The sequence below is a fragment of the Delphinus delphis genome, chromosome 1, assembly GCF_949987515.2.
Source record: "Delphinus delphis chromosome 1, mDelDel1.2, whole genome shotgun sequence".
Taxonomy (NCBI): Eukaryota; Metazoa; Chordata; class Mammalia; order Artiodactyla; family Delphinidae; genus Delphinus; species Delphinus delphis.
Window position 1 is genome coordinate 59,992,309 of NC_082683.1, and position 25,181 is coordinate 60,017,489.

General features: G+C 34.3%; 1 protein-coding gene across 1 annotated transcript in view; it reads left to right on the plus strand.

Moving 5' to 3' along the window:
• Positions 1 to 25,181, plus strand: part of LRRC7 (leucine rich repeat containing 7) — a 498,137-nt gene that overhangs the window by 417,680 nt on the left and 55,276 nt on the right. The window contains exon 23 of the mRNA XM_060005892.1: positions 6,729 to 6,848. Coding sequence (XP_059861875.1) covers positions 6,729 to 6,848 — 120 coding nt within the window. The remainder of the gene's footprint in view (positions 1 to 6,728; positions 6,849 to 25,181) is intronic.

A 25,181-nucleotide genomic window follows, 5' to 3' on the forward strand; every position in this document is an offset into this window, starting at 1 on the left:
ATAAACAGTCAGGGCAACTACTCCATTGCCCTCAAAAGATTTTATGACCCAAATGATGAGTTTAAGCCCTGTAAACTGTAGACATTTCAGCATCTGGACAACTTTGCTACCTTGTTGCTAGTGCAGGAACATTATCAGATGTGGTTACTGGATGTTTAATCACTTTCAAGACTACTCCATGCTCTACTTCCTTTCATGGATTCCAATCTAAGTCTCTGCCCTTTTGCCTTTGTGCTCAGGTATATCTCTTCTGCAGAGCTCCTTAATTTGAAAATTTGTTTGGTTTTTCTGCCAAACTTTAGGGTCAACCTCTCTTAAGGGGCAGCCTTTCAGATTCTCCACTAACCGTTGATAACCGGTCCTATGATTGAGGCTCAGTTTCCTGGAGCCCTTCTCACCAGGAGAGGAGATAGGCAAAAATTATTTTCCTTTGATTTACAAATACATAAAAACCTATTACAGCACTTTCATCTTGCCACTTAAGATAATAAAAATTAGTATCAGCTATTTAAGATATCATTACAGCCTCTAAATGATTGTTAGCCATGAGAATTGCACTAAAATATAGAGTAAGATCAAAATAAAAATATTTCAGTAGATAAAATTGACAAAAACTGTTCATTCTCCTGTGAAAATCCTGGAGCTATCTTTTTATTCATAAAATTGCTGAATGATAACACTGGCTATCTCTAGTTAAGTACTGTGGTAAATGACTTTGGGGTGTCCTAGAAAGAATAAATGAAGTGTCCTAAGGAATCTAAATGAATGTTTTCACGTATTACCAGTTAAGAACTGGGTATGGAGTTGCAGCATACTTTTGTATAGGTGGTGCCCTCCCCAGGGAACATTCAGGGGTTGAAATCCAGACCCTTTCCCCACACCCTCTGCTGGCAAGACTTAACCTCTTGCAATTAGAAGAAAGGAGCATCTCTTTGTATTTTCTCTATTACACTGAGATTGTCTTCTTGCAAGTTATGTACCCAGAGAGGGCACCTTTTTGTGATTCCTACCTCCCCATCCTTCCATTATGGTAATTGACAAAAGGGCACTACCTGAGGTCCTGACTGAGCAAATTATTTGTTTTTCGGTTTGGATCTTTTTTTTTTTTTAGACTACCAAAACATATCTAATAATTTTTTCTCAATTTTCTTTTAAACAAATTTGTAATAAACTACTTAAAAGATATAACTATTTTAGAATAAAGATTGAAGAACTCTGAACTTGAAGTATTTACACAGCGAATATTTATGTGGATAAAAAGAAAAGACTCTCCCAGATTTTGCTATGTGTTTTGAATATTTCTATTTTTTCATATTTATTATATTCCAGGTCGAGTACTGTACATTTTTCATGGACTACAAGCTAAATATAGTCTTTCTGTATTATAGATAGTAAATTATATTTTCTATGGTAATTCTACAGAACCCGTTTTGATATTAACAGAATGCAAATCAAGAAAACCACAAAATTAGTTTAATAAATTTAATTTCCTTTAATATTTTCATCTTTTGATGCTTACTCTAGTTTAATAAAAAATTTAATAGTATTTATAAATAGAACATCTAAGACATATAAGTCAGCTATTAAATTATAAATTATTAGTATTCTCTATCTATTTACTTATTCATTCATTCATTCATTCATTTATTCATTTGTCATTTATTCACTGCCTCTCCAAAAAGCATTTAAGACAACTTTCTATGACGTTATTGATGGTTCAATGTGCTTCTTTGGATGTGTTCTGTTGTAATTGAGCTTAGCTACTGTCTTGAAATTTTATGTTATCAAAGAGAAATATAATATTGTAAAATGTCAGTTCAAACTGTCATTTTTATTATCCAGATTAATGGTAGAAAAAATAAATATTTTGATAGGAGAAGAATAAAGACTAGGATTTATTGGAAATCTACTATGTACATAGTACCATGAGATACTTTAAATTTTTTTTTTTCTTTTGCACAACCCTCACAAAAATCCTGAATGGAATTATTTCTCACCATTGTATAGAAGAAGAAACTGAGACTTATGTGTTACATAAAAGAACTCAACTATATTTTCACTGTTTTACTGTTGTAACCACTACACCTAGCATGGTAGTAGAATTTGAATCCGACTCTGCTTAGCACTCAAGTCCCTATTTCTTGTATATGATGATGTCTTCTCAAATGTTTATAAAATCGGACATTTTCATTGACTGTAATTCATAATATTTGATAAAGCTCTTTCATATACATAATTATATTATCTTCACAACAATCCAGAAAAGTAGATCTTATGGGACGGAGAAAAGAATACACAAGTAGAACATAATAACTAATCTAAAATACATCATGACCCAAATCATCCCCTATGTGCTACAGATACAGTGCTCTCTTATTTAGCTGAGCTTAATAAATGCTAGTAGTTACCTTGCCCTCTTTAAGATCCACTTGCATTTCCTGAGCACTCAGTAACACCAAGAAATATGTTTGGTAGCAGGAAAAGATCAAAGGTTTTGAACCTAAGAAAATCACGACTTAATCATCCATAATAATCCTGCTCCAGAGACATGCAAGGCTGGGAAAGAAATCCCTGGCCTTTTCTAACTCCCCATCTGCAGGTGTCCAGCTGCCAATATAAGTAGTGTGGTCTCTTCTACACTGGAGAAATTGATAATTTTTTTCCTTTTTTTTTTTTTTAACTTTTACCAACATAATATTACGCCATAGTACCTACTGCTTTTTGGCTTATTGAAACAGACACTAATATAAATTACAATTTCAGAGGAAGGGAAGTTGAAATTATGGAAATATATGTATTCAATGATCTTTTCATATAATTTTGCCTGGAAGAAGATGGCCTCAGTATCTGTTTTATTAGTTGATACTTATTCCACCGTCTTTTGAATTAGAGTTTAGATAGCAATGTTTGCACCTAAATTCTTTTCAAATTTCTAATGTCCTTTCTTATAGACCTATGCAAGTGACTCAGGATCAAATAGTAACAATATCTGATATGCATTCGTTCACCCTAGTTCCAAAGGTTACTTACTTAATTCCAGTTTTGTTTTGCTTTATTTTGTTTTGTTTTGTTTGCTGAAAGCAAAGCAATATTTCTGCAGCACTTTGGGGTGACTTATGCCTATAGTTTCTACTGATTTTGCTACCTAGTGCTTAAGAAGGATTCACTTATCTTTCTAATTATGAAAAAAACCTTCAGCCTGTAAATCCACATAAATCCTCATAGACAGTGATTAAAATTACCAAAATAAGCTTAGTACTCATACAGATGCTTCCCCACCAATATAATGAAATACTAACTTTAAAATAATCTGGACATTACATTACCATCTTCAGATTGAACACTGTGAAATCATAATAATTAAGATCCAAACTTGGTGTATATTTGTCTTTATAACCTACTTTTTTCAAAAAATATGCAGAAAAAGAATAATTTCACTGAAAATACTTTGGGGAAAGTTGTTTTCACACATTTTTTTGAAGCTGTGGTAATGCCCTCTGTGAACCATGTGCCAATTACTAAGCAAAATAGATCCTTGAGTTCTTAAGGAATATATCCCAAGACCTTTGCACAGTGCCAAATTCTAATACCACTCTCATATAATTCCTCCAACTAAATGCCATAAGTGAATTTCCCAAGCTTTCAGTGCACCCATCAATTAACAGTCAAGAGCAAAGCTACTGGATCAACTAAGCTCATTTACTCATATATGTGAATCCTCTACATACATATATCCTCACATATGGGCACACATATGCATACCTGCATGCATACACTCATATACATGCTCATGCATACACATGTACATAGAGATACATATTCATGCACTTTTATGTCTCAACAAATTAGAAATTACTTCTTCCTTCCAATAGATGCTTGTGATCATTCACAGTAGTCAAAATCATAAACGTTAAATCTACAAATGTCCACAGTCGTCTTTGGGATTAGCATCTGTTCAGCAAAACTTCTACTAGCATTACCGAATTTCTTAACAAATATAATTTCTGACTTTTCACTAAATCACATTGATGAGTTTTTCTTTTATTTTGAAATATTAAGGATCTACAGAATTTAGAAGCTGAAGAAATGGTATATTGTGATGATTTTCCACGTATTTTATATTTAATTGGTCATATGTGGTGAGGAAAAGACTAATTCTTAATCTTTTGAAGTATCTAAAGAAAATAACTAGAATGTGGTACGAAAGATAATTGAACCTCAATTTGCTTATTTTCTTTGAAATAATAAAATTCAATAGTGACAGTTGCTCCTTGTAACTTTTCATAGAATTTTAACAACTAAGTAACTGTATTTATGTAAAGCTCAGGAGCACTTTATCAGAAGTTCATTTTTTTGTAACTAGCTATACTCACTCCTTTTGAGAAAGAATGTGAACCCACTACATAATTCTCTTTTGGGTTCTTCCTTCCCAAACATTAATAAACTGTTTTCACAGTCTATTTTTTGCAAACTTAAGTCACCCCTAGGGTGTCTCACTTCAGAAAAACAAAGAGGCCAGAGCATTCTTGAAATTAATAAAGGAAATTGCTTTCAGGAAATTCCTTTAATTTTGGTGTCTAGTCAAAGTATTTTTTTCACGTGTCTGCATGTTTATGTTCTCTTTGGGCCCTGTAACATAAAGGAATTAGTGCGGTTGTTAATTCTAATTTTAAAAAGAGAGAGATTAATTGCTAAATTAATGAAGAATCTCATTATCATGATATTAGGATTTTGACTAAGGGTTTTAGCCTTCTTTTGCATTGAAAAGAATCTTGCAATTCTCAGTTGCTCTCTGAGTAGGAGTCATGTCTGGGCAGCTGAAGGGAGTTTAGTGGAGGAAATAGAGATGGAGATGAAGATGATATGGAGGAAAAAAAGATTATATGTGTTGAATTCTGACCACTTCTCAAAAATCTGTGTTCCACAGACCCACCTAGTTGAATATATTTATTATCCCACTTCATTGGCAAAGAAACCAAACCAGAAAAGACATGAGTACTAAAAATTCAAAAAGAAAACTGTCCAGTAGTGTCTGCCTGCATAATTATATTTTAACTGCTTAATTTTAACAGTTTGATTTATCATATGCTAGAAAAATCGTGTGTGGGCATATGCAAACATTAATCTCTAAAAGATAAAGATTAGAAAATTAATGCTTGAAATCAGACAGATGGTCATTGAATAGCTGTCTGGTTATTTTCAAGTAATATATACTTTAAATATGTTACCTCTATTTGATTTTCAAACAAACACATGTAAATTCATTCCTAACTAACCCAGGAGCCTCAATTCAGTACCTTTTTTCTCTTTTTTCATACTTGCTGATATGCTCATGAAAAAGGAATTCACACGGCCAAAGCCAAAGAAGAAAATTGAATTATTTCCTTACTTTTCACTATATCCACTAGACCCCAGGAAAATTTCATCTAATTTTGTTTAATTAATCTTGTCATAATAAATATTATTTTTAAATAGTTCCAAGCAATGCTTTTTAAAAATGCATGTAGTCAAAATGCAGATAGGGTGGTTATATAATTGTTTTCTAAAGGAGAACAATTAGGAAGGAGCACTCCATATAACTGGATGAAGCCTGGCAAGCAGTCCGTCTGTGCCATGTTATGAAGAGAATGGCCCAGTTCCCTCATTCCAGGGTTGGAGGACCATTCTTCACACAAAGAGTTGCACATACACTCTCTAACCAGGCTTTCTTTATCCATAGGGATCCTCCAAAACATGTGGAGAAAATGGCATAGGAAACATTGAGTATAATATCTCACCACATAAGAATTCCCCAGGAAATCAAGCAGTACTTGTATATCCTGTAGGTTAGAGGAGGAGAAAGCCTATGGAAAAAGTTAATCGGCTTCGACAGGAAAAATATCCCATTACTGTATCCCAACACGGGATGCCATCTTTCTGATGATGTATGATTATTTTCTGTTACTCAGGTCAGACTACGGAAGCCTCCCAAAATATCTAGTAGTAATAACAATAAATACAGGAGTATTATTATTTGTTAAAAATAATAAGCAGTAAATCAGCCAAAAATAAAATATATATGAAGAGTGTAAACTTTAATGCATAAATGGTCTATATAAATCAATTTGGAATCAAAACAATTATGATTTATTTACACTGAAATTCTAACAGCACAATATTTTTTGATGTGTTAATCTTTCCTCTAAGCGATCTGTAGATAATGTCATAGTGCCATGAATCTAGCACTATGCTAGTGTTAATACCATTTTGGATTAGTGCAAGACACATTCTCCCCGAATCAATACAGCCTTATAAAATTTGTTTTAGGTTATGGTTTGGAATATTGGAAGTTACATACTATGTATTATATGGTTTCAGTTTATATTCCAAGTGGTAAGATCACACTAAAGAAACAAATGAAGCAACTTTTAAATGTTGTAGTTTTTAACAATTGGTTAATTTTATAATGATTATTTTTATTCCAGTACTGTAAATTTAAACTTCTCTTTAAAATTCAGTAAATAACTATAAGATGGTTATTTTAATTGAATTTCTCACTGCTTCCAAAAAGCTATTAATTTACAGTTCTTACCACGTAAATAGTATATAATAATACCTCCAGTTTAGGATATATGTTTTTCTGTGATTAAACAAAATTAATTTTACCATAATCATGAGGGACTCTTTTCAGAAAACTATGATAAACTTCTATTACATCACTAAAGAATGCCATACCATTTTTGCAATAGACCCCGTCCCAGCAAAGCAACATTTTAGACAATGGACAAGAAGATGTATCTCCTAGTGGCCAGTGGAATCCTTATCCTCTTGGGAGGCGGGATGTACCTCCGGACACCATTACTAAAAAGGTAACCAATTTCAAATTAATGACACAAACCATGAATCTTGCATATCCATTGTAATATGTAATCCATATCTTGCATCTTAACATCATTTCTAACTTTGTGATAAATTTAGGCTAAATACTATCCCACAATAGGGAGTCTGGTTAACTGTAAGTGCATTGAAAAGAATGAAAAGTGAACATTGCCAAATGCTCAGAGCTGGTAATGAATTTTTATAAACGACATCCTGCCACCTATCTGAAGATCTGTCACCTCTTATTTGTGTCTGACACCCACCTGTGAAGTGCAACTACCGGAAATTGTGTAATGTATACTTTCTGACTCCGTTGGATTCAGCAGTATGGTGTAGCCAATTTGCATAAAATGAAATTTGACCACAAAAAATTGATTCACCATTTCTAAAGTCATAGCAACTCATTCATCCTGTCATTCATTCATCAGACACTTAGTGAGCAACTGTATGTGCTAAGCAGCACTACTATGTGTTGAGTACTTGCTAGATGTTAGGGAACAAAAATGAATAAAATATGGTATGGTGTCTTACCTCTAGTACCTATTAGTCTGGTGAGGTAGGTTCAGTGATGAGTAGGTAATTGTAATACGTCATGTTAAATCACCATAAAGGGAGCAAAAAGAAAGCTATAACCGAGAAGATAATTGCAACATATATGCGGGACAAGAGATTTATATTCCAGAATATATTTTTTAAAACTCCTACAAATCAATATGAAAAGTCATATAACACAGTACCAAAAGTATGGTAAAATACAAGGGCATCAGGAGAGTAAATTAACATTAAAATAAAACTGAACCTTTTTATCAATCAGGGAAATACAGAAAAAATGCTATTTTATACCTACTGGACTTACAAAAATTAAGAAGTATGAAAATATAAGTTCTCTGCAAGTATAAGAGCAATGTAGTCTCTATACTTCTTGTGGGAGTATAAATCACAATCACACTGGCAACAAATTCTCTTTTAAAGCTGAATATGCATATACCCAACATTCCAATAATTGGCCTCCTAAGATATCCTAGAAGAACTCTTGTGTATGTCATTCAAGATATCAACATGTACAATGGTAGAATACTGATTAAGCCTAAATGTCTATCACAAGAAATGTGATAAAAAATATTCACACAAGGGAATACTTTACAGCAATGAACATTTGTTAGCTATAATTAGGATAATGTGTATAAACTTTAGAAGCATAGTTTGAGTGAAAAACAAGTTTCAGAAGATGGCACACATCAAGAGTTCCATATTTATAAATCTCAAAAACAAGCAAAACTAAAAGTATATTATTTAGGCATAAGTATATGAGTGAGAAAAAACTTTTTATAAGGGAATGGTTAATATAACTTTAAGATTATGGTTATCTCTAAAGGGGAGGCTGGGGGTAGAATCAGGGAGGAAGCTAATATTAGTTTTAGTACTGTTCTGTTTCTTAAGCTGAATTGTGATTCTTACACTCTAGTTCTTAAGCTCATAAATGTTCATTTTATAATTGTGCTTCATAACATATACACTACATAATCCCATACTTTCTTTGTAACATAAGTGGTGATTTTTTCCCTTGATAAATACTTCAGTGTTTTTTTTGTTTGTTTGTTTGTTTTGCTGTACGCGGGCCTCTCACTGTTGTGGCCTCTCCTGCTGCGGAGCACAGGCTCCGGACACGCAGGCTCAGCGGCCATGGCTCACGGGTCCAGCCGCTCCGCGGCATGTGGGATCTTCCTGGACCGGGGCACAAACCCGCGTCCCCTGAACCGGCAGGCGGACTCTCAACGGCTGCACCACCAGGGAAGCCCTTCAGTGCTTTTTTAAAAGGATATATTAAATATCAAATTATTTTACCCCAAATAATTGTTAATATTCTGATTTGCAGGTGTTATACACGTTATTAATCTGCCTATTGAGCAATATCCAGCACTGCAGATATACTCCTGTGAAGATGGTTAGGAGAGCACCTGGAGAGGACACAAGTTTAGTAAAGAAATTAAAGAAAGTTAAGAGAGAAGAGTGGCTTAAAAGAAAGCTAGGAGGATAAGCATAAACCAGATTATGCTGGGCTTTATCCTGAAAGAAATGGGAAGAAGTGTTTTAAACAGGGAAGAGACATCATTAAATTTTTGTCTAAAGAGCACTCTGACAGCTTTTCAGAGAATGAATTGGGGAGCAGAAAAACTAGAGGCCATGGAATGAGTTACAAAGCTTCTCTTGTAATCCAAGGAAGAGTAGATGGAAGCAACGGGTGGTAGAGAGAAAATGCAAAGATCCACTATATTCTTAAAAGGTAGAGCCAACGTGATCTTGTGATTGACTGGACATAGGGCCTAAGAGACAGCTAAGAGTTCCAAGACTATCCCCAGGTTTCTAATTTGTATGAGTCATGATGTGCCATTCACTGAGATGGGAAAGCAAAAGAGTAATAGGTGTAAGTGGAGGAGGGGAGGGAAGTCTAAATTTTAAGATGTAGATTTGAGGTACCTTTAGGAAATCTGAGTGGAAATTTTTAGTGGATATTTAGATATAGTTTTCTGACGTTCAGGAGAGAAATCTTAGCTGGCGATACAAATTTAGCAATTAAAACATAAGTCATAATTGAGTCGTGAGTGAGACAGATAGACGACACAGAACTCCACAGAACACCAACGTTTAAGGCATGTCCTTAGAAACAAGAACAGAGAAGAAATGACCATCGATTTTGTCAATAAGTTTCTTTCTACCACAAGTTATAGAAAATTCCAGGCTTGAACACTAAAATATTTAGCTAACATAAGAAGTAGACAAGATCTAGGCTCTGATTAGTCTTCAGTTAGATAATTTTAAATACTTAGTTTTTTTTTTCCCTCTCCACTTTTCCATTCATATTGTTGGCTTTATCCTAAACTTGGTTCCTTTCATAATTATCAGATGGCTACCTATGGCAACTGAAGATAACAAGCTTCCTCCTTCCAATCCATCAGGAGAGAGAACCAAGTTTCCCATAGCTGTCTCTTACAAGCAAAACCTTTTTTCCCTGAATCCCCCCACAAGCCTCTTTTTACATCTCATTGATCCAAAACAGCTAAGGACTTCTCACCCCTAGCAAGATGAATGGAATTATATGATTGGCCTTGACTAATCTATTGGAATAGAATAGATGTGCTTTCAACTCCAATGACCACTAAAAAACTGTAGAAGGAAAAACAAGGAAAAGTGGCACCTTAGAAATCAAGTAGAAAAAAATGTTTAAAGGAGGGAAAGGTCAACAGTATCACATGGTGCAAAAAAAAATCAAGCAAGGTAAGTGAGTAAAGGCTCCTTGGCTTTAGCGACAAAAAGTAATTTACTTAACTGACGGGGCAGAATCCATAGGAACCTACATTAAGAAATAGAGAAACTTTAAAAAAAACTCAAGAAAGGAGTTTCCTTTTAAAAGGAAAGAGAATTACGGTAGAATCTGGAAGGGGACATGAGGAAGACAGAAGGAATATTTAAGATGATTACATTTAAAGGCTGATGAGAAGCGATTGGTGAAGAGGAAGTTGGAAATCTCAGGGAAGTAGGGAAATCTGCTTCTTTATGAAAAAAGAGGAGATTGTGAATGTGATGGTAGGAAATTGAAGGAGTACCTATCAGAGCCAAGGGACCCTTACATAACCTAACCAAAGAGAGAACCGTAATCACGTACTTAGTTGCAAAGGGCTACTATAATTTTCCCATAAAAGGAAAAGCCTTATTCATTTATTACTCTAAATGGAATTAACAGGTATTTACATTATCCATTCATGCATCCATTTTACATAAAATCTATTTTCAAAGTCCATAATATTATGTTTAATCATATCATCAGTACAAATCATGATGATCATTTGCTTGCTTCTCTACTTGCTTTGAGAACCCCATGCAATTCTGTATTGATTAAACATTTGTGAGCTAGTTATTCTTGTTAACGGCTAAAATAATTGTTTAATCTATCTGAAAATTTCAGTAACCTTTTATACGTCTTGTCAAATGTGAAATAATGTAATATGTATTTAAAATTTTACCATGTCTTTCATATGTAAACTCACTTATAGCTTCTTCCTACTATCATAAGCATTTTCTGACTACCCTACGTTATAACAATTTTGCCTAAAATCTGAGACTTTAGAACGTAATAATGGATATGTTTACCTATTACGTCACAGAGTAAAGAGAATAAAGAATGCTTTAAATATTCAATTTTAGTTTTTTATTATATATTAATTGAGGATATCAAGTTAAAATTCTAGTGAGAATCAACCTAAGGAAATTAAAATGGTAATGGATTATTAGCCTGGGCTGCTGGATTTACCAAAATAGGGGTGAACGTTGTACTATTATTCTTTGAGTTTATATTTTATTCTACAATCAATTTTTTTTTAAGTCAGTGTTGGTTTTGCCATTGTCCTGAAGTAAGTAGTCATTAGGCTAGATAGGATGAGAATGAAAAATCAGAAATTAAACTACAAATGGAATGCAGAATCAAGGATAATAAGTGGTGAAGAAGTCTTAGTCAGTACCCCATTTGAGTCTGCTTCTCAAAGTCTCTGCCGAAGATTTTTTAAATCTTGTCTCTATGCCAAGGGATACTACTATGATGCTACTACTAGGATAATACTACTGTGTAGTTCTAGTACTGTGATACTACGGTGATCAGAAAGTACTGTGATGCTGCAGAGATTCCGTGGGAAATCCATTTTAGAAAGACTATGATTGAACTTGTGGCTCTCTGTTCTAGTTGTTGTATCTTTTGAACTAATATTGGTAATACCTATGACTATGCCTAGCAGTACTCCAAGCATTACAGGAGAACAAATATGGGTACCCTCCAACCTGTGGATCCAGAGGTTTAGATATATAACATAAACAAAATGTGTTCATCTATCAGAAAGAATTTTGCTCCTGTGTCCACCATCATTGTTCTATGTACCTGAGAGTGGCTAATATATGGCAAAGTGTTGAGGGTGTTAAATCCTAGCCTCTTTTTTCAGTAGCATAATAGTAGGAGGTAGTTTTTAAATTTTCCCGTGCTATGTCAGTCTCCAAAATCTCAAATTCTGGTGTCCATTAATTCAAAAAGTCTGGGAATCACTGCTAGAAGAGCATGTCACAGTAAGGTAAATCCACCCTCACACCCTCAAATTCCAGACAGTACTGCTTGAGCACTTTGAGAATTGCTGTTAAAAACTTTAGTTTTTAACAAAAGTGCTCAGAAGGAGTATCTGCATTTTAGAGTCGTATCACATCATTGCTTTTATTGCTTCAGTCTATTGGATTAAGTCACAGTCACCATTGTAAGAACTATGAGGTACCATGCATTAAATACTACCCTGTATCAGGCATTGTGCTAAATTCTTTCATGTATTTGTTCGTCTTATCTTCACAACAATCATATGAGGTAAACACTATTATTTTTGTCCACTTTAATGAAAGAAGAAACTGAATTTAGACTTTCTCAGTTAGAGACTTGGAGTTGAGGTTAGGTTACTTGCCAAGATCACATGGGTGACTAAATATTTTAGATGACTCTCCTAAATGTAACCGAATATAGTATGAAGGTCATAATGTAAAATATAAACGAAAACCATTTTCATTTTAAAGTCAGACATTGTACTCTGATTTGGTAGCATTCTCCATAAGGATGACAAGGCTGTTTTTCTCTAAATCTGAAATGACAAACTCTGTTAAAAGTATTGAGAGTCTTAAAAAGCTTTAATATCCCTGAGAAGATTTTAAATTGAAGGACAATACCTGTAAGGGTATGTTAAAATGCTGGAGCAGGAAAACATTGCAGCAAAAAGGCTGAAGTGACATATTAAAACTAATGAAACTTAAAACATTTCTCTTCTTGAAAGAGTAACCAAGAAACTTTAAAATTCCAGTGATATTAAATCTGAAAATTCTTTAATATGTAAAGACTAGACATTCAAAGGTCTCTTTCAGCATTAGTGACCCTTCCCTCCTCAAGTGTCTGTTATTCTAGGTTAAGTGCATAATGACTTGGTAGTTAGAATAATAAAGGTGGGTATCAAGGGTCAACATCAGGATGTACATAGTTGAAGAAAAAGGTATAAAAATGTAGCTAATTTAGTCTTGGCTCACAGACATGCCCCTTATGCTGAACTTGCCCATGATTTTCTCACGTCTACAATGCCAGCCATTGCAAGCTCAGCCATTAAGAGCTTCAGGATTTCCAGATGCTCGTCATCTCTGAGGCATGCCCAGGAACTCATTAGCAGAAACTAAAAGAAATTATGTGGGGTTTGATCATTTTTATGTTCTTTTAATTCTTTCTTTCACAGGCCCCCAAATCGAAAGTTTTGCTTTTTCAGACCATATGACGTATTAAATTTTTTTTTAATTTATTAATATTCATTCCTTATTATAATTTTGCCATTTGTCATGTTTCTTAGTATAATGCATTTTACTGTTTCTTTTTATACATATATAGAAAGATCAAGTCTAAAATATCTTTTGAAAATCTTAAATTGTTTTGCTATTGACTATACAACCACACCATCATTTGTGTTTAAAACAACTGAGTCAAACTACTACTGGGATTGATTTTTCACTTGGTAACAAAAATCAGTCTGTTGTAGAATTTTTCACAGGATAAGAATAAATTTATGTCATTTTTAAATAAGTAGATGTTTAAAAGAAAATCAACTTAAGAAAAATCAAGCTATACATTTAGTAATTTAAATAAAATCATTTTATTATGCTATAAAAAAATCTTATCTAAAATATATAATCTTTAAGTTGTAGTCATTGAAAAGTAATTTTCTCCAAAATTACTGCCTTTAAAAACAAATATTGCTATCAGTACTCTATACATGTACAGCTGAAATAAATGTAACTACAATTATTGGCTTTTATATTTAACTGAGAATGGACATTATTGCTGTTGGAATCCCTTATATCAAAGACAGGGGACGGGAGGTGGGACAGGGGCGGAAGGCAGATGTAACTCACTTACACAGAAATAGAGGAAAGTCTGGAATAAACAAGAAAGATAGGTGAAGATTTAAATATTAGAAAACATAGGAATGGCAACAAGTAGAACAAATCCTGAGGCTATAAGAGAGCAAGTCAGGGTGTGGATGAAGCAGATATGAAAATCAACTGGGTAAACCTTAACATATGAGAGATAAGAGACAGGAAATAGAAATGTTTCCTATTTCCATCAATAACATAAAAGTCAAGCATATCTGCTCTAGTTTAAGTAATATTGAAATTCTAAAAAAATGCATTTTAAACTTTAGTGAATATCAATGCTGTAGCTAAACTCTCCTTTTGTACAGAAAGAAATAGGTCAAGTAGTGTAAGTTTCACCTGAGGCTTTGTATTTTTTCCCTCCTAAAGCAATAAGCGTTATTAACAGTGAAGAATACCCAGGAGTAATGCCTCGACTTCATCAGTTCATAAGCAAACAAAACCAATATTCTCTATTACTGTGAGTAATGCCAAGCACAATCCTGGCTCCCTCTTTTCTGATTCTCTTTCCCAAGCCTCATTTTTCTCCTCTGATAGGAGGAAATTTTGCACTGGTTGCAGTAAATTTTTCTTCTGGTAGACTGGGTCATCACTGAAACTCAAAAACAGACTGGAGGACTTCCCTGGTGGCACAGTGGTTGAGAGTCTGCCTGCCAATGCAGGGGACACGGGTTCGTGACCCAGTCTGGGAAGATCCCACATGCTGCGGAGTGGCTGGGCCCGTGAGCCATGGCCGCTGAGCCTGCGCGTCCGGAATCCTGTATATAGAGTCATTTTGAACTCCAAACATTTTTATAAACATTAGGAAAAGAGATCTTTTTGAGTCAGTTGGTAGGTTGAGATTCTCCTTGCTTCCCTCAACCATCCTCTTCCTATCACCCTCACTCATGTTGGTGTCACTTCTACTGAGGCTGCTGGACTTCAAGAAGAAATAAATAGCAGTCAAATGCATTTGCTATCAGTGAGTTTTGCCCCCAAAATGAGAAGTGAGTCAGTGAAAGGGTAGATTGATGAAGTCATACAATTACAGATTTTTTAATTATCAAAAACAAATAAACAAAAACTTTTAGCACTATCTGTTGCCCCCAGAGAGACATTTCTTACACAAATATATTGAGTTTTTCTTTTGACCAAAAGCCACTTTTTTCAAGGGACATAAGTTTAAAAAGGAAAGCGGAACTGTGGGAAAACACCAAATGTGTCCAAATGAAAAAGAACCTCTAACCCTAGCAGAACTTTGACTCTCTTGATCAATGATAACGCAACTCCACTTTCCTTTGAGTTTCGGTATTCAGAAATAATCTGGAACTGAATATTTGTGTGAATAGTAAGTTTCCACACCTTAATTTCACCCTTAGGTTGAAAAGGGAGTTTTAAGCAACAGTTCCAATCACACCAGTTGCCTGAGAGGTGAACATACCCACTGTCATAAATATCACTCCAGGTTAGGAAGGATTAGGAATAAAGTAAGTAGATGAAAATTATATCTTAGGGGACTTCTGTGATTAAGGATCAACTATTGATGACATTTTTAGGCATCTATCAAACGCGTATTGAAGGCTCATTGAAATTTTTGATGCTTATATTTAGTGTCTATATTAAGACAGACACTAATTTCCCTCCCTAACAAATACATGCTCTGTCTCTACCACACTAGCCTCAGCATGGTCTTTATGGAATAGATATGTCATTGTTCTAGAATAGGATAAAAATGCACTGTTTGGGGTTATACAAGTTAAAATATATAGAACATTCCAAAGAACAATTACAGGAATTGTAAGCTAAGGGTTCAAATCTAGTCTTGAGACTTTCATATTGCACTTCTTTTGGGTTTACCAGTATCAGAACTGTTATTCAGATGAACTAAATGTACTCTTTTTAAAAAAAAGCTTATTGATTGATGATTGTGTTACCTTTTCCAGTGTGCCCATGAAGCCATGCCTTTTGCTATACTAGAGAAATAAGAATGAATACATCCAATTAGATTCAAATCTCCCTATAATTGGAAATTATTTATATAAGAGAGAGAAGGCTGAAAATATATAAAGACTTGCTTGCTAAACAAGAATTAATTGCCAAAGCAAGAGTACATGGCCAGTAGGAAGTCAAAAATTTCACGAAAATGGGATCCTTCAGAGGCAGTTCCATACACTTAGTGGCTAAATCAGGAAGAAGCTTTTGAAAAAAATCAATGAAATAATTTTCTGTATTTAATGATCCATTTCAAATATTCCTTTTGTTAATCTAAACAGCCAGGATGATATATTTTAATCAGTTGATTTTAGTATTATTTAATTCATAGGTATTTTTAAAACTTAATCTATTCCTATTATGTAATTAAATTTGTTCTAAAAAATAGTTCAGGTAGGAAGTTGTAGAAATGTGAATGGAAAATTCTTCCCTAACTTACAGCAAGAACGACAGCTGAATATTGTTTAGTTTCACAGTCACTTTTGTATTGGATTTTCGTACTTAATACAACATTAATTCTTTAATTCACAAAGCACATTATTTTATCTCCTAATACCAGTGCAACAATATAGCTATCTCCAGTAGTGTGGGACATTACTGTCATAAAATCAGGAGATTGTTCTTATCCAGACTGACTCTAAATTATTTCCTTAATAAAAGTGCAAACCCAAAGAGTGTCTATCAAATGGCTATTAAGTAAGAGGAAAAAAAAAATCTTGCCACAGATCAAAGCAATAGAAAACAGTGGCAGATTAAAACTACTTACTTCATCAATTCTTAACATAGGTGTTCCTTAACACAAATGACTATTCGACTTCAGAAAATGGAACTAACTCAATAACATTTATACTATCTTCATTTCAGAAGAAATATAAAAGCAAAAATAAAATGTGAAATTAATCCATTGTAATGAAAATGCCCGTGATTGAGTATGTAATTTGAAGACCTAAACCACATGACAACTGGCAGATGATCAAGGATTGCTGCCAAATAGAGGATGTCAAAATGATAAGGTGCCATTTCTTGACACTTGATTTTTATCTGACTTACTCCACTACCTTTAGGTTCCTAGAAATCTTAAGGGCAAAATAAGTAATTGTCAAACTTTTATTGTTAGTGCTAACATCTTCCTTTTCATTTTATTTCAGGAATGTAAAAGTCAGCATCATCACACAACAAACTGTAGGTGGAATGTGTAGATTTAGCTCTAATTTCACCATTTTTTCTATTATGGATCCTCTGTTGTTTTTTTCATTTTGATTAATAATTTCCAATTCCAGAGCTATGTTTTATAAGTTGACATTTAATCACAGAAAAATTTGCTTATAGAGATACACTAAGCCACAAATGACTGCCTGCACATATCAGCCAGCTGCCATCCTAAGGCATATGCACTGAAGGGAAAGGCCCTATTGCCTCACTTTTTTATCTGTCATTTGAAGCACTGGAGTATATTACCAGTATTTGGCTCTAAAAAATTTAAGATCAGCAAATAATTTGAATCCCCTCCCCCAATACTGCACTGTGCCAGCAGAATGCACTGTCACCAAGTCCCTAGGGCAAGAGAAACAGCAACTTCCTACCCCCTCTCCTTCAAGCTTCAGAGCTCCCTTTCATGTATTTGTAAAAGTGTGTCCTCTAATGTCCAAATGGGAGAACATAGATTTTTGGCATCAAAATTGCCCTAGCTGAATACAAACACCACAAGAGGAAAAAAATAAAGCTTAACAGTTTGGTTGTCATAATCATAAAACAGTATCTACAATACATATTAGGCATTGTACTAAGGTGCTTGACATAAATACACTCTTATCTTCAAGACAACATTATTCTGCTTCGTTTGATATGATCACATGATTTTTCTTCTGTAACCCATTAATACAAGGCATTGCATTGGTTGATTTTCAAATATTGAAAAAGCTTTGTATTATTCAAGTAACCCCCACTCAGCCATTGATGTTTCTTTTTATATATTGCTGAATGCTATTTGCCAATATTTTGTTAAGGACTTTAGCATCAGTATTCTAAAGGATATTAGTCTGTAATTTTCTTTTTCTTTCTTTCTTTCTTTCTTTTTTTTTTTGTACTGTCCTTATGTGGTTTTATTCACAAATTGAGAAGCTTTTCTGCCTCATCTATTATCTGGAAAAGTATGTATGTGCAGAATTACTGTTGACTCTTATTTAAACGTTTGATAGAATTCTCCAGTGTAACCATCTGGGCCCAGAGGTTTTTTTCCTGGAAGTTTTTAAATTATATCCAACCTTGATAGTTTCAGGACTATTCAAATTACCTAGTTCATATTGTGTGAGTTATAGTAGTTTGTGTTTTTTGAGGAAATGAATCATTTCATATGAGTTGTCAAATTTACTTATGTAGAGTTATTTGTAGTATTATACCTTATTATCCTTATGATGTCTGCAGGGCCTTTATTGATATCCCCTTCACTCTTGATTTTGGTAATTTGTGTCTTTCTTTTTCTTTTTCAGTCTTGCTACAAGTATGTCAATTTTATTGATCTTTTCAAAGAACCAGCTCTTTGTTTTATTCATTTTATCTGTAATTCATTTTGTTTCATCAATTTCTGAACTTTTTTATTATTTCCTACCTTCCCTTGCTTTTGGTTTATTTGACTCCTATTTTTCTAAGCTATTGAGGTAGTATCTTAATTACTGATTTGAGGTGGCTTCTTTTCTAGTATATGCACTACTTTAGCTGTATTTTGCAAATTTGCATTTACATTCAGTTCAATGTATTGTTTTATTTCCCTTGAGACTTCCTCTCTGATCCATGAATTATTTAGAACTACATTGTTTAGCTCCCAAGTGTTTGAATATTTTCCTTTTATTTTTCTATCATTCATTCCTAGTTTGATTTATTGTGGCTGGAGAACACATTCTGTGTGATTTCAGTTCTTTAAAATTTGTTGAGATTTGTTTTCCAAATCAGGATATAGTCTTAGTAAATATTCTGTAGGAACTTCAAGAGAATGTGTATCCTGCTGCTGTCAGATAGAATGTTCTGTAAGTGATAATTAGATCTGGTGGGTTGATGGTATTGTTGAATTCTTCTTTTTCTTGCTAATTTTCAGGCTAGTTCTTCTATCAGTTGTTTAGAGAAGGGTGTTGAAATCTCCAACTATAACAATAACGAACTTGTCTATTTTTTTCTTAGTTCTATCAATTTTGCTTTACACATTTGCACCTCTGTTGTTTGTTGTGTATACATTTAGGATTGCTATGTCTTCTTGGTGGATTGACTCTTCTTCATCCTATAAAATTCCTCTTTATTCCTAGTACATTTTCTTTGCTCTGAAATCTACTTTATCTAGTATTAATGTAGCCACCTATCATTTCCTTTAATTCATATTTGCATGATATTTATTTTTGATTCTTTTAATATCTACCTGCCTAGCTCGTTATAGTTGAAGTGACTTCTTATAGTCTGCATATAGTTGAATAATGTTCTTTAATCCAGCCTACCAAGATCTGTCTTTTAATTTGTGTATTTAATCTCTATGCATTTAATTTAATTTGACACATTAAGGTTTAGGTCTTAATTTAAGTTCTTTTTTTCTGTTTGTCTCTTTTTTTGCTTCTCTAATTTCTTTTTCCTGCTTCTTCTGAGGTGTTTGAATTCTTTTTAGAATTTAATTTTGATTTATCTACAGTGTTTCTAGTATATCTTTTTGTGTAGCTTTTTTAGTTATTGTTCCTGGTATTGCATTACATATACATAACTTATAAGAGTCTACTAGCATCATAACTTAGCAGTTCAACTGAAGTATAGAAACCTTACCTTCTTTTATGTCCCTTCACCCTCCTCAGTGTATATACATTTAGAATCACCTCAGACAGTAACATAATTTTACTTCAATCATCAAACATAATTTTGAAAATTCAAGAGGAAAAAGAGAGCTTTTTTTTTTTACCCATATATTTGCTTGCCATGTTCTTTCTCCTTTCCTAATGTTCCAAATTTTCTTCTTTTATCATTTTCTTTTGATTTAGAGAAATTCCTTTAGCTATTATTTTAGGATAAGTCTAGTGGTGACAGATACTCTTCATTTTCCCTCATCTGAGAATGTTTCAATTTCTCTTTAATTACTGAAGAATATTTTCACAAGTATAGGACGTTGGGGTGACAATTCTTTTCTTTCAGCACTTGAAAAATATTGTGTCACTTCCTCTGTCCTCCATGGGGTTTTTTTGTTGTTTTTTTTTTTTTTTTTGTGGTACAAGGGCCTCTCACTGTTGTGGCCTCTCCCATTGCGGAGCGCAGGCTCTGGACGCGCAGGCTCAGCGGCCATGGCTCACAGGCACAGCCACTCCGCGACATGTGGGATCTTCCCGGACCAGGCACAAACCCGTGTCCCCTGCATCGGCAGGCGGACTCTCAACCACTGGGCCACCAGGGAAGCCCTGTCCTCCATGGTTTTTGATGAGATATCCACTGTCATTCAAATTGTTTTTCCTCTATAGGTAAGACGTCATTTTTCTCCAGCTGCTTTTAAGATTTCTCCTTTGTCTTTAGTTTTCACAAGTTTGATTATCATGTGTTTGTGCATGGATTTCTTTGGGTTTACCCTGTGTGGTATTCTCTCTGCTTCTTAAATCTATAAGATTTGCCAAATTTCAGAATTTTTCAGCCATTATTTCTTCTTTTAATTTTTCAGCTCCACTTTCTTTCTCCTCTTTTTTGATATTACTGTTGGAACTTTTGAACAGAGTCTCTGAGACTGTTTGGTTTTTTTTCAATGTGTTTTCTCTCCATTACAGATTAGATAATTTCTACTGTCTTATCTTTCAGGTTATTGTTTCTTTCCTCTGTTCTCTACATTCTGATGTTAAGTCTACTCACAGAGCTTTTCAGTTATTGTATTTTCCAGCTCTAAAATTTCTATTTGTTTCTTCTTTACATCTTCTGTTTCTTAGCTAAGACATTATATTTCTTCAGAATTTTCTATTTTTTAGTTTTTTTCAAACATTTGTGTAATTGGTCATTGAAGCACTTTTTTAATTGTTGTCTTAAAAATCTTTGTCAGGTAATTCTAATTTCTGTCTTCTCAATGTTGACCTCTATTGGTGGTCTTTTCTTCATTGTTTGAGATCTTCCTTGTTCTTGGTATGATTAAAACCTAGGCATTTTCATAATATGTTATAAAACTCTGGATTGTATTTAACCATCTGTTGCAGCTGGCCTTCTCTGACACCACTCCATTTGGGGAATGGTGGAGCACCTCATTTTGGCCAAGTGGAGGTACAAGTCCAATTTTTCCATTTAGCATCCAGTGACACTTGAGGCAAAGTCTCCTTGTTATTGCTAGGTGGGGATTGAAGTTCCAGCTCCCAGATGGCCCCACTGATACCTCAGTGGGAGTAGCCTCATTATAATTGGGTGATGGAGAAAATACTGACTCTCTACTAAGACCTCCTCTAACCACCCTAATGGGAAGGTAGAGGAGTGCCTCATTACTCCTGGGTCAGAGTGTAAGTTCATGCTCCTTATGTGGTCTCCATTAACACCACTGGGTGAGGAGTGGTTTACTGCTGGCCTGTGGGGATGAATGCAGTGACACCTTACTTGGCCTTCTCTGACACCACCCCAGCAGGAGTGTTGTGCCTTGTTAAATCCCTATAAGGGTAGAAGTATCAGCTTCCCACTTGGCCTTTGCTGGCATTGTTGAGATGGGACCACAGTTCTTTCCATGTTGTTTGGCTGTAGTAGAGCAATCTGAAAGTTTTCTGTCTTGCTTGGATGCCCTTTTTTCCTGGTTCTTTGGCTAGAGAGAGTAGGCTTTTGTTGGGGCTTTTGTTGTCTGCACTGGCTGGCATTTTAGGGGATGCCCACTTTTTCAACTCCTAGTCTGGGATATATGACACAAAAATAAAACCTGAGAAATTTACCACCATCTTGTTACTTGGTCCTTGGCTTCTTCAGTCTACTTCCCAGAGTTTTCCTATATTTGTTTATGTACAATGTCCAGAGTTTTTCATTGTTCTTAATGGAGGGAATAGGGAACAGTATACCTACTCCACATACCAGAAGCAGAAATCCTACTGTCTCAATTTCTAAAACCAAAAGTGCATGTTAAAAAAAACAAAGGGAGGAGAAACACTGCAGAGTACATGGTGCAGATAGAAAGTGATAGGACTGTTTTGTTGTTGTTTTACAAAATTACTGAAACTGACTCATTTAAATGAGTGCTGATGTTTCCTTGAAATCAGTTACTTAATTATCCTCTGTATGTAATTCTGTATTGTTGACGCTGACCCCAAACATCTTTAGAACTCTTTTGAACTTAATTTTAGAGAATGAGTTGTACCCATTTGAATATTCTCAGTGACATAAACTGTCATCCTTTGAGGCTGTGTTTGATTTTTGGGAGCACCACAAGTGGTCCAAGAGCAAAGATGGGTAGTAAAAGTGACAACCAAATTGAGTAATAAACTTCTCAGTCTAACACTCTTTTCTAAGAAAATAGTGTGAACCAAAACTTTGTTGTAGTGAAAAAGTCATTTATTTTATACCATACAAAACCTCCCAAACACTTCAAATTTCCACATAATAAGCCTGATGAGCTGTGAGATGAATTGCATATGAACAGTGCCATTTGGTATCAAATCACATTTCTTTTCTGTGGCTTTGACATAAATATTTCCTTGGGTCCTATGGATATTGAAGTTTTCCCCATAAACTTTGATAGTATGGTTTTGGGTCAACTTGAAAACATCATATTCCATCACTATTCTCAAATACATGTTATTTTATCCAACCTCCCATTGAAAGTTCAAAACAAATGTCAAATCTCTATTTCTTTTTATCATTCAAAATGTGTACCTCAGCCTTTTTAGAAACCTTCATGTTCAAATTCTCCTTCAGTATGAGTCAGTGTCCTCATAGCTAACCCTCTATCTGAACGAATCCAGTCTCGATATTTCCTACATTTTCATCAGTCCTTTGTACTTCATCATGAGCATCCTTATTACCTTTCTTAAGCCTCTGTGCCAGTCAAAATAACTTACTCTTTACAGTCCCTCCACACCGTAATTGTCCCTTTAGATGTCTTGTGTCATTCATATTTGCTTACCTTCACAAAGAATTTAGTGTTAATTCTTTGCTTTCTATAGCTGTCATTCCCCATCCTCATTTATTGCACCCGGTAGCCCCAATAAAGAGTGAAAAAACTGCTACTGATGTGAACAGAATCATTTTACAGAATGTTCCTTCCATGCCCACTTTATGCTTTGCCAAGCCACCTGTGAACATGAGTGTCATTATTTCATAATCATGGAAAGATTACTAAATACACAGAGTATCCTCCTAATTGCTCAAGTATAAAGTTCTAAGTCAAATACGTAGGATCTAAAATAGATAATAGACCTAATTCAATAAGTAGGAATGGCCCTTTGGCAAATTGAAGAGCTGCTAAAGAAATTTAATATATCCTTCCTTAACAATCAGATCCTTCTGTTCCTTTCTGTGGTTTCTTTTCATTTCATAGTTCAACTATTGTAGGAAGAGAGACAATTCTGGGGAATGGTGGTTGCAATGTAATGTTATGTTTAAGAGCATGAACTCTGATTGCCAGACAGCCTTGGTTCAAATCCCAGTCCGGCCAGTTTACCAGTTGTGCAAATTACTGGGGAAAGTTACTTAACCTCTCCAAGCCTTAGTTTCCTCCTCAGTAAAATTAAGTAATAATAACTAATAATAATTATCCCTTAATGCTATTGTAAGGATTAAAGGAGGCAATATGTATAAGGTAAGTTTTAGTACATTATCTAGCACCTAGTATTTGAATAGTAGCCATTGCTTCTTAAGTGCCAGTTACTGTGCCGGTTATTAAAGATGGTAAGTAAGATGTGGTGCTTGCCCTCAAAGAGTTTCAAATCAAAGCATAATTAAAGTTTAAACTGTCCCATCAGAAGGAAAAAATAAACCATAAAAATAAGTCTAAAGGGTATTATGGTTCTATAATATCTATGTTTTTTTACCCTTAGATAGACCATTACCAGAATATTGTAATCAATGAAATTATTATTAAGCAGTCATTATTGACTTTCTAATGGATTATGCATTGTGGGACTAAAGCTATGTTCTGGAGCTCTCTAAGTTTTTCTGGGTATAAAAATTATTTGCTTGTCTGTCACTTTCAATTAAACAACCAGTCTTCCTCTTTCCCATTGGCTCAAGGACTAACTGAAGACCCATGAGTATTATACCAGTGGATGTGAGAAGCAGATATAAATGTAAAATCAATTGCTTGTTCAGTAGCCAGGCCAGTCAGCCTTAGTCCACCTACACCCCCAGTTCCTCTAGCTCCAGGAAATCATTTTCTCTAACTAAATAACTCATCAGGCCAGTGACTTCATTCAGAGTACAGCAGCCCCAAATGTGATACTGGGTTTATCATGGCTTTCCTTGCCTACCAAACAAGAGAACATGAAATTCCAAGGAGGTAGGAGAGAATTGAATTTGCAACAAGGAAAAACTCGACCAGAAGGGTGTTCAGTCTTCTAGAATGGCTGAGAAAGTTGTGACATCTTTCATTTAGATTTCTGAGAAGGAAATAGATACATTAGAGAAATACACATTTGCCCTTTATGAGGTTATCTTAGTTGTGTTTATGCTGTCGTAATTTTCTGATCCCTGGTTGCATTAGACAGTATTAGATTGATAATTGTTTTGTTATTGTGCTGTTATAGCCTGAAACTTTATTTTGCATCTTTTCCTCCAGTTTCTCATGACTGAAATATCTTTACTGTTTTTGAATGTAAAAAGTTGTACATGATAAGACAATCAGTTGGATATCTAAAATATAATCAAATGATTTTTTTCTTTCCCTTGCATATTGCTAAATAATAATTTTGAATATTTTCTTCACTGAAATTACCTCTTGTTTGGAATCAAAAAACATGCCTTCCCTCTCTAAATGATTTTGCGTGATCACTGTCATCTCCTATGTCTCTTATGTTGCTCTTCTTTAAGAACTTTAAAATAATTAAAATTCATCTTTTCCTTGAATACTTGTTTAATAATTTTTCCTTTATACCTCCAATCTGACTTTTTCATAGTAATTAAAAATCTTGATTAGTCAGGAAAATTCACAAACTTTCCTAACTAATGAATTCTAAGGTGAAATTTACTTTTAAATTCCAAATTACCTACCCTTAAAAGGTCAAAAGAAAGACAATGGATTCAGGAAGTAATCCATTGGGTGAAGTACCAAGCACAGCATTAAAACATAGGTTTAAAAGTATTAAAGATAAGCATTCACTTCCCATGTTAGACCTCCATGTTAAACCATACTTAATTTTAAAAGGCACGTTCTAGGGGACTTCCCTGGCAGTCCAGTGGTT